The sequence below is a fragment of the Erpetoichthys calabaricus genome, chromosome 5 (assembly GCF_900747795.2).
Source record: "Erpetoichthys calabaricus chromosome 5, fErpCal1.3, whole genome shotgun sequence".
Taxonomy (NCBI): Eukaryota; Metazoa; Chordata; class Cladistia; order Polypteriformes; family Polypteridae; genus Erpetoichthys; species Erpetoichthys calabaricus.
In genome coordinates, this window is record NC_041398.2 from 227,366,183 (window position 1) to 227,379,783 (window position 13,601).

The 13,601-nt window shown below is 37.3% G+C and overlaps 1 protein-coding gene across 5 annotated transcripts in view; it reads left to right on the forward strand.

Moving 5' to 3' along the window:
* The window catches only part of plpp1a (phospholipid phosphatase 1a), a 195,066-nt gene that overhangs the window by 89,366 nt on the left and 92,099 nt on the right, over nt 1-13,601 (forward strand). For 3 of the 5 annotated variants that reach the window (XM_028802613.2, XM_028802615.2, XM_051928040.1), the window contains exon 2: nt 12,928-13,079. The exons of the other annotated variants lie outside the window; for them this stretch is intronic. In XM_028802613.2, the coding sequence (XP_028658446.1) occupies nt 12,928-13,079 (152 nt within the window). The remainder of the gene's footprint in view (nt 1-12,927; nt 13,080-13,601) is intronic. 5 annotated transcript variants of the gene reach the window in all.

A 13,601-nucleotide genomic window follows, 5' to 3' on the forward strand; every position in this document is an offset into this window, starting at 1 on the left:
CTATCTATCTATCTATCTATCTATCTATCTATCTATCATATAGTGTCGTCCATATCTATCTATCTATCTATCTATCTATCTATCTATCTATCTATCTATCTATCTATCTATCTATCTATCTATCTATCTATCTATCTATCTATCTATCTATCTATCTATCTATCATATAGTGTCATCCATATCTATCTATCTATCTATCTATCTATCTATCTATCTATCTATCTATCTATCTATCTATCTATCTATCTATCTATCTATCTATCTAGAGATATATATGTTGAAATGGGATGATAATTGGTGTTTTTTTTTTTTTTTTTTTGCAAAAGCAAAGATATGTTTATTGCTATAAAAGAAAAGTTAAAACATTATTAGTTGTGATAGTGACCTATCCAAGACAGTACAGCATATATGATAAAAAAAAATTACATTTAATGCATACATCATATTTTCCAGTGGAAAAGGCAACCGTAAAGGATTGTTAAAGAATGGACTGCTTTATGTAGCCTCTTCAGAATGTGGATTCTAAATGGATACACCAATAAAGTGTGGCATGCCTAATTAGGGAGAAGATTATTTTGAAGAGTTTGTGTAGTAGTTGTGCTGTCTGGTGTAATGACAAGAAAGCTTACATGGACCATTTTGGAGGCCCAGCATCACATGCACTTCACTGACTTTATCTAGCTGATGTTTTCATTTAGAAAGAATACAAATCACACACCATCCCACACACACTCAAACAAAGAGGCATACACGAATACAGCATTGTGTGTTTATTAGAGAAATTAGGACAGAGGGTGATGGGCCCTTGCTTAGAACAATTTTTCCAAACATTTTTTTCCCTAGAGTGATAAATGGAAAAAGTTGAAGAAAACTGCAATTCAAAGACAATTCTACTGAGACAGAGACACGCTGGAAGACATGAATAGCTCCAGTGACTCCAGCTGTGTTTAGGCCAGTTCAACTAATCAACTGATTAGGTTATGTTTGACAGTTTACACATATATCTGCATGTCACATATAGTGAGTCCCCCAGTTTTCATGTCTAGTGCTCTGAAACAACTGGCATATGAAAAATAATAAAACTAATCAAGGAGATAACATGAAGTTGAGAGAGTGCATGGTTTGCCCTTTTAGTTTTGACTTTTGGATTACTTACAGTCCTTCTTAGCCATGCTAGCTGTTATTCCTTCAAATATGGTTCAATTTCTATAACTTTCTTCTATCTAGTTTCGATTGCCTTATGCCACTTGCCATTTTTATCATTCAGCCAATGTGGAGAAGAAATTAAAATGGAAAAAAGTGCAGAATATGAAGGTACATGCACAGATTTTATCTTGCTCTTAGAAGAACACATCTATAGCATGGTACAATGTGTAATTCTGGTCTTTACACTGTATAAAGAAGAGCAGCTAAAATGTAACCCAGAATTAAATGGTATGTCCTCCTCTGAAAGACAAATTCAGGTGAACCTCTTTAGGTATCCTCAGAAAAGGCTATTTGGAGAAGATATCCAGGTCTTCAAAAATTGTAGACGTTCATTGCTATTGAGTAGAACATTTTCAGTTACTTTAGAACAATCTAGACAAGAACAGGCCTATGTCCTTTTTGTAGCCTGGAGACCAAAACTGCTCAGATGAGGCCTCACCAGTGCATTATAAAGCTTGAGCAGAACCTTCTTGGACTTGTACTGTACACATTAGGGTGCTATATAACCTAGCATTCTGTTAGCCTTCTCAATAGCTTCTGAACACTGTCTGGCATTTGATACTGACAAGCCCACTACGACTCCTAAATCCTTCTTGTATTGGTGTACTTTTGGTGTACATAGTGAATGATGTCCTTGAGTGTAGGTAAACAAACTACTGAATCATAAATTTGAAGCTCAAATCTTAGCGTTTAAAAAAAATTGTTTTAGTGGCTGCTAGCTAGCAAGTTTAATGGACTGAATTATCCCCTCTTGAAGGTCAGATTTCATAAGTTTTTATGTCTGTAGTACTAGGATGTTGATGTTGTACCGTGTTAGCCAATAAAGGTTGACTTCTCACTACATTCACAATGGCTAACTAGTAGGCTAATAAGATGTGTAATTTTGCTTGACTTCTCATTAAGTACTTATGTGTAAAGTAAAATTATAGCATGCCACTTCTCAATAGCTCCTATAGTTTGCTAATCAGCAACATTACAAAAAGAGTTTCAAAAATCCAATCTGAGTATCCACACACGAATTGCATTCTGAGTATCATAATTCACATCTATTTCAGTTTGATTCCTGAATTATTATGCTGCGTACAAAGCTGATATGGCAAAAAAACTAACTGGGTCAGATAAAACTGGCAGTTTATGTTATTTCATTATGTTGCCCAAAGAATGACATGGAAAAAAAAATTGGCTTTAAAGGTTTGATCTGAGTGCTAATATACTGGTCATAGTCTGGGAATCGTAATTGCATCTAAGATGTGGAAAAAATTATTGCAGCTTCAAAAATCCATTTTGAGTTACCACACATGGCTTACATTCTGAACAAAATCAGAATTCATAAATAGGTAAAATATTTATGAAATAGTTGTGTTTAACTCTGTAACTATTATTAAACACGTAGTCTGTCTTTGAAATTCGCAACTGGGTTGGATAAAGCTAGGGGTGTTAAGTCACTAAAATAATACTAGGACAAATCATTAGTTCCTTAACAACTTGAAATACTTTTCAACATCAGTTCCCCAATAGGTAACAAAAATATAAGCTAAAATTGTATTAATCCAGATGAATAAGTGAAAACGGGGACATTTATAGTCCTCCCTGCTATTGTTAGGTGAGCTTACTAATACCCTGTACACTGCCAATTTTGTGAAGAAGTAAAGCTTAAGTCTTTTTCATTGCTGTTCTTCATGGTCACTACTGGTAACATTTTGTCATGTCATTCACATTACTTGAAAGATCTGGAAAGTTAAACATGTGACATGTTGCAAGATGTGAACTCTGCCACCTTCTCCTGTGGCCAGTTATCACAATTTCAGACAAAATTATTAGGCTTCTTCAAGCATTCATTATTGCCTGAGAAATATGAATGTCTGCAGACATGTGTTTAATATGGTTATGTCAACAATACTGAAGGCAGACAAGTGGGGTAACGTGGTGAACTGCTGTCTGGGAAGAAATAACAGGATGTCTGTGCCACTTCATATGTGGGATTTGCCAAGGTTCCTCATTCTGAAACTAAAAGGAGAAGAAAATGTTTAGATGAGATCAAATCAGCATGAACCATAGGCTCAAGAAAAGTCCCAAGTACAGTATAAAAGTGTTTTGTAACTCTGTCATCAGACTGTGGGAAGTCCTTTTTGCAGGAGGGCTGTAATGAGGCCTTGATTTGTCAACAGAGCACAGAATGATTAAACTTGGATCTGTGTACTGGATGGCTGCTGAATCAGAAATGAGGTACGGATAATAAAGCAAATACCATAACTTCTTGTATGGTTAACTGCTTTTAAACGAACCAATTCCATCACCCAGACTAAACATCTGGGATGCTAGTGAGCTTTGACTTCCTGATTAGGGTACATTGGCCTAAAATCAAATTTATTTTGATTTTGTTTGGTTTGTTTCCTGTCATGTGAACCTGAGGCCTACAACATTCTTAAATATGGTTTCTGTTGCAGAAAGAAATTGGTGGTTGTCATCTTGACAGAGGAATATGTTCTACACATCCTCTAAGCAAGCTTAACAATCATATTGGAATTGAGAGCCACATTCAGATGAGAATCTCAGTATCGATGCGATACTGTGTTAAATAGATCAAAACAAATGAGAAAGAGTGTCTGATGGTCCTGCTGGTGTAAACATACTGTGGCTTGCGGGGTCAATTTTGATTGGATGAGATCAAAACAGAGCTTTTTAGTAGCCACACTAGCATGACACCCTACAGCAACCTGGCAGCTAAAATAACATATGGAGGTGGCAGCTTTAGATTGTGGGTTTGCTTCTCAGTGTCAGGGCTTAAAAGACTTGTGAGAATGAACCTAATAAAATCTCGCAGGATGACCCACTCTAGTTCCCAAGGGAATCTTTCAGCAGAATGATGAACCAAAAGATTTCTGCAAAGCCATAATGGATTTATTACAGCAAAAAAAAAAACTCGGTGTTCTCAAGTACTCCAGTCTTAAGACGCTTTGAGAATATGAAAAGGAAATTGAGAATTCTTATTGACCAATGAAATTTTAGCAGTTTTGTTTGTAGAGCAAGAATGGCTAAAAACAACCCACCCACACGCAAAGTTTCGTATAAGCCTGACAACTAGAGATTTTTCCAAAGGTGCCACAACCAAATATAAACTAAAGGAAGAGGAGAGATTAGAAGCACATACTGATACAACGCATTGCCGCACTCACCACATGACAAACCAACTCACAATCCCAGATTATTTTTTTTTTTTGTGTAATTTTTATTTGTCTATTTAACATTACACAGTCTTTTGAAATATATTGACACATGTTGTCAAGCGGGGGAATAACACAGTCAAAAAAAAAAAAGAATTGTTGGGGCGCCAGTAAGGTCATCCTGTTTAATTCCAATATTGATAACTCTGTCTAAAAAGCAAAAAATATCCTCTGTTGGGAAGTTAGAGCAGTTTTCTCTGTGAGTCTCTTTACTAGGATGAAGCTCTGTCCTGCAGTCAGCTCAGTCCAACAAGTGACACCATCTTTCAGGAAGCCTGTGTTTTTATGGGGCTCTTGGCCAGAATGGATAGAGTCAATTGCTTTCACAGGGCGTCTTCTCAGAGCTGTGAAAAGAAAGAGAGACAACACAGTTCCCGACAGAGCCCCCCTTTCATGCCAGGGTGGTACATAATACGTCCGATGAGCCCTGAAGGTTCTCCTCCGACACCCATGCATAACATGCAATAAAAATAAAACATAGGGCATTTTTTAGCTTGAATGGTAGTGCAGTGGTTAACACTGCCACCTCATAGATCCAATACATTGGGATTGAAATGGACACCTGGTTGTTTTCTGTGTTAATTTTTCACATTTTATTTTATCTATTTCTACATGTTTTTTTTTTTTTCTGTGAGTACTCCTCTGTTCCTCCCACATCCACAGAGATGTGTTTGTTAGGTTCATTGGAAATTGTAAGTTTGCCCCATTTAGGTCAATGCATATTTCAGGCTTACAGTTGACTGGCACCCCTTCCCTGTGTCCACTTCAGATTTCTGATGGTTATGTCATGTTAAATGCATGTTTCCGTTCTGTTGGTTATTTGTTTGGTTTGTTTTCTTACTAGGCAATCAGTGTTTTTTACAACTAAATTTAACCATACAGCTGCCTCCAAAATAAATCTGATGTGTGCGTTTTTGTTTCCTTTTAGTCTGTATATCTGTGCGTATATGCAGCTGTGCCACATGCACTTTAGAAGAGGTCATCCAACTGAAGCTATGCTTGTTGGCGCCTTGCCAGTACTTGGATAGGAAACCATCTAGGAAAAGCTTGGGTTACTACTAGAAGAGGTGTTGGTGAGGCCAGCAGGGGGCGCTTACCCTGAGGTCTGAATGTGGATGTCAATACCTCAGTGCAGTTATGGGGCAGTATGTTGTATACATGGCGCATGAGACGTAAAACCAAAGTCCTGACTCTCTGTGGTCATGAAAGATCCCTGGGCATCCTTTGTAAAGAGTAGGGAGTACCCCAATGTCCAGACTAAATTGCTCTCCATGGCCTAGTTATTCTGGCCTCCTTATCATTCCCTGTCTCTCTCACCATTTCATAACCTAATAGCTAATGTGTGGTAAGTGTACTGGCGCAAAAATATCTGCCATCAAATCATCCAGGTGGATGCTGCCCATTAGTGGTGGTTGAAGTGGCTCCCCACTCACTAAAGCGGTTTGAGTAGTGAGAAAAGCAGTAAATAAATGTAAAGAATTATTAATTCTTATTATTATGTATGTAAAGTTTGTGTATTTACAGCCATAGTAGATACACACATGGAATCATATCTGTGTCTGTTTTTGATACCTCTGTCCTAGAACTATCATTTCAATAATAAATTTGAACATTTTGAAAAGATGCTTTTCTCTTTTGAGATAGATAGATAGATAGATAGATAGATAGATAGATAGATAGATAGATAGATAGATAGATAGATAGATAGATAGATAGATAGATACTTTATTAATCCCAATGGGAAATTCACATTCTTCAGCAGCAGCATACTGATACAATAAATAATATTAAATTAAAGAATGATAATAATGCAGGTGAAAAACAGACAATAACTATGTATAATGTTAAATGTTAACGTTTACCCCCCCGGGTGGAATTAAAGAGTCGCATAGTTTGGGGGACCAACGATCTCCTCAATCTGTCAGTGGAGCAGGACAGTGACAGCAGTCTGTCGCTGAAGCTGCTCTTCTGTCTGGAGATGATACTATTAAGTGCTTGGAGTCACATTTTTGTTTGTTTTCTGAAATTGATTATTTTATAATATCCCTTCAGGATCTAGATATAACCCTACAGTGTAAGCGGAATTAATCACACGCCACACTCAGTCATAGAGGGAATCTTTAATGTCACTAGTCAGTGTAACCTACCTGTCTGTGTGTGTTTGTAGTACTGTAAGAGTACCTGGTGAAAATCACATGAACAGTAGCAGAATGTGGAAACTTGCCATATATGCTACTTGGGCTGGGATTTGAGCCATAAACTCTGGAAAAGTGTGACAGCAGTGCTGTTCATTGCGCTATTGTGTCACCCCTGCTTCTAGTCATAACATTTAGAAAATAAAGATCCAGAGTTAAGGTAAACCTTGCTCACCTTGCATACATTAAAAATGAGCCACGGGCAGAAGAAAATGTTTACCCAATGCATTTGATCCATAGCCAGCCTGAGAGTCTGCTCCCTGTTTTCACTGAACCACAAGGAGACACACAGCTTTCCTTAAAGTAAAACCAAATGCCTTAGTTTCTTAATACATCATATTGCATAAAATTAGCTTTATCTGAGGCTAGTTGTGAAAGAAAAAAAATAAAAGAAAATAACTTGAATAGAGCAGCTGTAATCTGAAACCAAAAGTAGCATTGGAGACAATCAAATGTGATTTAGTGATGAAGTAATACAGATGTCTGGGTGGTCTAAATCCTGATTCACTTGGATGCCTAGTGCTGGACTGTTGGAGGACATTGTGGGGGTGTAATGGCTGTTCCATTTTTGAGGTCTTGGTCGATCCCCTTTAAGCTTTTGGAATTATTTATTCACATAGTTCAACATTTTAGTGGACACTTGGCATGCCAGGTCACCTTAGGAGTTTTCTGTTTTGTTTAAACTTTCTCAGGATCTGGCTTGAACCTTGTCCTGGAAAAGACTTCCTAAAGTTCAGCCTTAGTGTACAAGAACGTATTTCCTTTCTTTGTTTTCATGAAGTGAAATTTCTAAACAGAGTAAGAGAAGGCGGTTGACAGACTGAAAGGTTAATAAACCTTTAATGCTGGCTTGCCAAGCGTTTCACACCATCACTCACATCCAAGGTGATGACGGAAAAGACCTCTGTGTCAGAATATCCATTTCCTGAACCCAGAAACAAAACAAAAGTCTGCATCTTGATCTAGTCTTGGTTAAGCTTCCAAATACTTTTTTGCCTGATCCACAGTCTTTGTTTTAAATTGTATATGTTTGGGATAGTATATTGTTCTTCCTGTTCATCTGAAGAGGGTACCTAATGTTTAGCATTTCTGTGTAGCATAGAGTAGTAGTTGATTTTAAAATTCTAGACATTTATTGCAGTAGACAAATTTGCTAAGATGTATAAAACCATAAAAGCAGAACAGTGTACTGGCCAGGGTCACCAAATGTTTGACGGAGGAAACTGCTAATCTGCTTGAAAAAGATCCTTTGTCTTCTTCCTTCCATGTTTGAGCTCCTTTGGTGTTGTCCATATGACATCAATTGAAATTACTGTCTCATATACTGAAATCCTCTGTACCCATCAATTTAACCTTGTGGCCATTAAATAATAAATAAAAATGCACATGCTGTGTTCAGCTCTTGTGATGCCTGCCTCCTGCTACATTTAGTAGAACTGAATAATTTCTTGTTATATACCATATTCAGACGAAGCGAATTAACTCTAGCAGGTTGCAGAAATCTTCTGGTTTTACATTTAGATGTACTTCATAGAATACAAATTAATAAAAAAAAATTAAAATGTAGTGGTTAGCATTATTGCCTCACATTCCATATGCAGGGTAGGTTGATTTAGGACTCTAATTTAGAGGGTGATGTAGTCCGAGATCCGTTAGTAACCGCGTTCAAACACTAGAAGGAAACGTTCGTTTCAAGTGAAGGTAGTTGTTTCAGGTAAGGGAGAGACCAGTTTGAGGTAAGGTAGTTTTATCCTCTAGTCATTGCATTGGAAACTGGCAGCATACTGAACCTTGACTAACACATGCAAGAAGTTTGCTGTATTCTCTACATATTATAATAAAGACCCTATAAACTTATAAACTGGCATTGGGTGAATGATTATGCCTAGCACTTTTTGTCCAGAATTGCTTCCTACCTGGTGTACTCACACTGCCAATTTGTTCTGTGCCCGAGCACGTTTGTCTGCATGTAACCCACCCAAAGTCTAGTTCGTTTGACTAGTGTGATTGCACTCTGCCAGGCCAATTGTACCGTACCCTGGCCTGCTTGGAAGAAGTGGGCCCAGACACGGTTCAGTAGGATTCAGGAATAGTGTGGTCGCTAAATGTGCCAATGTACAGAACACAGACATGATATCAATGATGCAACCTCATTTCATTTAATTACATTTGAGCTAAAAACAAGTTTTTATTCTGAACTTACAGATGAACATGTCGGCAAGAAAAGAAGCAATTTCCTTTCTTAACATCAATTGTATCCACAAGAATCTTCTCGTACGTGTAGCATGATTAAAAGCAAAACACTGTGCTGCACACTAAATAAATCTGTAAGGGGGTAGAGTGTTATTCTGCCCTAGACGATTCCCAAAAAAAATAAATACACAAAATAAGAAAATCATTTTGACTTGCATGCTGTCACTCAGTATTCGGATCTTGTTTTTGCTTTACACAGAGTTACATGGTGATGAAAAAAGCGTGCCCAGGCCTAGAACATTAAAGTGCGGTTTGGGTGCATGTCAGTAGGGTACGGTACAGAACAAACATGTGAGTAAGATAGGCTGTAGCTCTCTTGAATTTGAATACGAAGATTCACAAAATGAAACAATGTACATGGAAAATGAAGAGACGTATAGATAGAATGGATTGGTTGAATAGAAAGGGCATGAGACCTGAGGCACAGGTTACTGAACCAGCATTGTCTTTTTATTGTGCAATTTACAAAGCAGCCCCATTTGTTTAAACTTTGAGAAGGTGTTATCAGCTTATTTTCTTTGAGCTTGAAGTTAAAAATATATTCAGGTATAAAGTACCCAATCCCATCCATCTGTTTTCTTAATCCCTACGTGGAAGAGGGTCTTTCTCTGAATTGCCTTTCCCAAGATTTCTTCAACTTTTTCCCTACAAGGTTTTTTCTTGTCTTTTTTAGTGTCCAGGCCTGGGGCATTCCTTGTGTGATTTGGGCTGTACAAGAAATAAACTGTTGTTGTAGATTTATTTGTTTGCTGTCCCCATTCTATGTAAGTTTTCTGTAGTTAGTTAATTTACATCCTAAACATGTGAGTCATGTGGATTAGCAGTATGCCTGGGGGATGAAGAATATGTACTGTACATGGGGTGTGGACTAATAAATAGATACATTGATCAAACAAACTTTATTTTGTCCAAATTTGACATGGTGTCCCTATCAGAGTCAGTGTTAACACCGAGACTATAGGACCTGAATAGTCTCTGTATCTTGGGGATATAATAAATTAATACTTTTTCTTGGACAACTTTTCCTGTTCCAGCTTGTTCTCAGATGATAATAAAATTGATCTAAGACATAGGAAAGTTGATGGTTGGAAATAATGTTTTCTTTTAAGATATGCGTAAAATAAAAAACACTCTTATGACCAAATGTTTGTCACTCTGATCTATTCCTGTATTATGTTGTATTAAGATTTTTTTATTTCCATTATAAATTGTAATTTTATCAGCAGTAAAAACAAAAGCCAAAAATCAGACTGTAGCTTTTTATTTTAAAATCCATAGAGATGAAAAAGGAACACATCTGAAATAAAACAATTTTAAATGAGCAAAGTGTGGATAGTACTAGGCTTCAGATAATGCTACCTTAATGTAGAAAATGTTTGGCCTGAACATTGCATTTCCACAAACTTCAAATGGCAGCAGTTTAAGTCCTTTCATGTGAAAATTAGCAAGTGCTGGTGGAAAATACTCTGATGGAAATGTTAACCTTCAAGACAGGCTGCTGCCAACGGTACATATACGAATAAAATGGGCGTATGTTTGAGTGCATGTTTACATTTCACTGACTTTTTTTGTTTTATTTTTGCGACTCTTAGTTCAGGTTATTGATTCCGAAAATTTTAATTACTATATGATAACAGTCAAAGTCAAGTCAGCCTCAGCTGAGCATTTAAAACTATTATTTGAGTTTTCTATAAAGCTCTGGCTGCCTAATTTCAGAAAAAAATAATACTTGTTTTAAGAGGTGTGATGATGTGACTTGGACGTTTATTTAAAAGAAATACCAAATTAGTGCCCTTGAATGCTAAAATTAGAAAACTGTTGTATAAAAAATATTAATTATACCTTCTGTGGCCCCAGCTTCAGATTTCTTTTAATCGCAGAGTCTTAATTTCTTCAGAGGTCAGAGCTTGTCCTGAAAATATCCTCGTCTGGAGTCTCCTAGTTGATTATACCCTCAAAATCCATGGAATTAGAAAACATTGGGACCCTGGACCCTTAACTATTTGCATCATTTCTCATAAGTACTTGTGCGGTGTACTTTATGCACCAGTGTTAAAATGCCTATTTATATGCTCGCTTTGAGGTTGTAATATAAAATATTGAAATTATTTTAAATTGTACATGTTTTTAATGCACTTTAATACAATATTACTGAATAGTATGACACAGTCTAGGACTGTCTGAAAATCAGCCTGATCCAGTTCTCCAGTGCTCATTCGTCACCAGTCATACTTTCATCCACTGCAAGATTTGCACACGTATCACTTTTCACATCAGTTGTTGAACAGAAAAGTCATTGCAGGAAGAACACTTCATCGTTGTCATACATGCATAAGTACCCATGCAGTGTACCGAATGCCCCATATAGAACTTGCAATTGTACATCCACTCATAAAACTGGCTGGAGGCACACTGGAGAGAAACCATTGTGACCCTGTACTTATAGTGAATCAAGCTGAGGATAGATGGCGGATGCTGCTGGTAGGTTCAATTAAAAGGACTTTGGGGAAAAAAATAACTGAAATTGGTGTGCAAAATACACCAGCACGAGTAGTTAAGGGTTAAACCAAAGGTGCACAATTTAAACTCCAGCAAAATCAAAACAGTACTTGGTACTAAACCTCTGCAGATCTGGATGAGGGCAGCACTCCTTACAAAGTACAGACATCCTCACACTGGTTGTGAGTCCTCACACTCTTATACTGGATGGCATTTAATAGGATTGTTTCCTCTGTGCCCTGGGCTTGTACCTTTATCCCCTAATGAAGCTTTTTATTTGTTTTGTTTGTTAGCTTTGTGACAAGATATCTTATTATTTATTCTGGTGCTGTAATTCTGTCATTTTACATAAGAAATAATCTTTTTTTTTTTTTTGATTGCTAGCTATTTCTTCCGTTTGTAGAGCTCTGTCTGGATAGCAGTACAGTGGTGTAATGGTTAGTGCTGCTGTCCTACAGCTCCTGGTTTCTAATTCGGGCTGTTGTCTGCATTGGTGTTGCCACATTAGGCTAGTTCGTGGCATCGTTTTCAGAGTTCTTTCTACCCATGCTCCTTGTGCTACCAGATTAGGCTCCAGACTAATTTAGCAATGATCAGATGGAGAAAATTATCCTTTTTCTTTCCAACTCACAATAAATCATGGATATGCTGTCACAACAGTTGGAGGACTGGCCGATCAATGAACCCTCTCTTCAATAATAGATAGATGGATATTTTATACAGGCACCCATATAATCCAGTTCAGAATCATAGGGCCATAGCAACATTGGGTGCAAGGAATGCACCATCCCTAAATGAGGGGCTGTGCACACTCATACACATTCTGACACCTCCTCATTAAAGGGGGAATTTATAGTCACCAGACAGCCCTAACACACATGTTTGGGGTATGGAAAAATAAACTAGAACACCAGAGGGAAAATCCATACAGACATTGAGAGAACATGTAAACACTATGCAGACCGCGTCCAGGGCTCAGAGTTGTGCATATGCAGCAGTGCTAACCACTTTGCCACAGCGCTATCATAAACTGTAATTACACACTTTGAAACAGAGTGCACTTTTACTTTGTTATTAAAATATCTTGTGTGTTTGTGTACCTGCAGTTATTTATAAATAAAGTGTACATGAATGAGTATCCTGTTAACAAACAATCATACAGCTAACTGATCAAACTACGAGCAAATCTTTTGAAAAGAACCAAGAGCTTCTTGTGTTTCCTGAACTGGCATTTAGGTTCATCACACGAGTGGACCGCGAAGCATTGCCTGGCTTTTACCAAGGAACATACTGGGTCAGTGTGCTTCCTTGATGGCTCATCTGAATGGATCTTGTTTTTTGTTTTTTTTATTGTTATTATTAATAAACCTTTGGTATTGGAGGTAGAAAACCAAACTAAATCAGATCTACCTGTCTGCATTATTGGAAACCCATCAAGCCCTTTTTTTTTCTTCTCTTTTCTTTTTTATGTTTTGTAAGGATGAAGCTCTTTTTATGTTTTGTAAGGGTCCTGTCTAATCCCTCTTTATTTTTCTTATTGCTTTTGCTAGCTGGACTGCCCTTTGCAATACTCACACCGCGCCATAATCCATTCAAACGAGGATTTTTCTGTAATGATGATTCAATCCAGTATCCCTTGAAAGAAGACACCATATCCTATCAGTTGTTAGGTGGAATAATGATTCCTTTCGCTCTTATTGTTGTAAGTGAACATTGTTTTATTCCACACCTTTTTGCCTGGTTGTCACTTTTGGTGTTGGTGCTTCTAATGTGTTGCCGCCTTTCCAACAGTTTTCCTCCAATAATAGGAATGCTGTGCTTGTCTTTCACTAACTCTGGTATCCTGCCTTTAACATCTTAAAAGACCTAGTTGTTTGTACTAGAAACCTGTTACACAGTTGGCTAAATGGCCAGGCAAAGATAATGCACAGAGGTCGCACTTGCCTAGAACAACTTGACCAGTGTCAAAATAAGTTACAATTGTACGTTCAAGGTGTGGAAAGAATCAACAGCTCACTACGTTGGTTTTTTGCTTGGACCAAATGAGTTTGTCACACAGAAACTAATGTGGCTATGTAGCTGTTGTTTCTTCAGCAGTATTTCAACTTTTGTTTTGAAGAAACTTGGTGCAGGCAATGGAAAAAAAAATTGAAAATCACTGACTATGTGACTGTGATTTCATCTAAGCAGCCTTTGTTCTTTGTTGCATTGTTGAAATCAGATT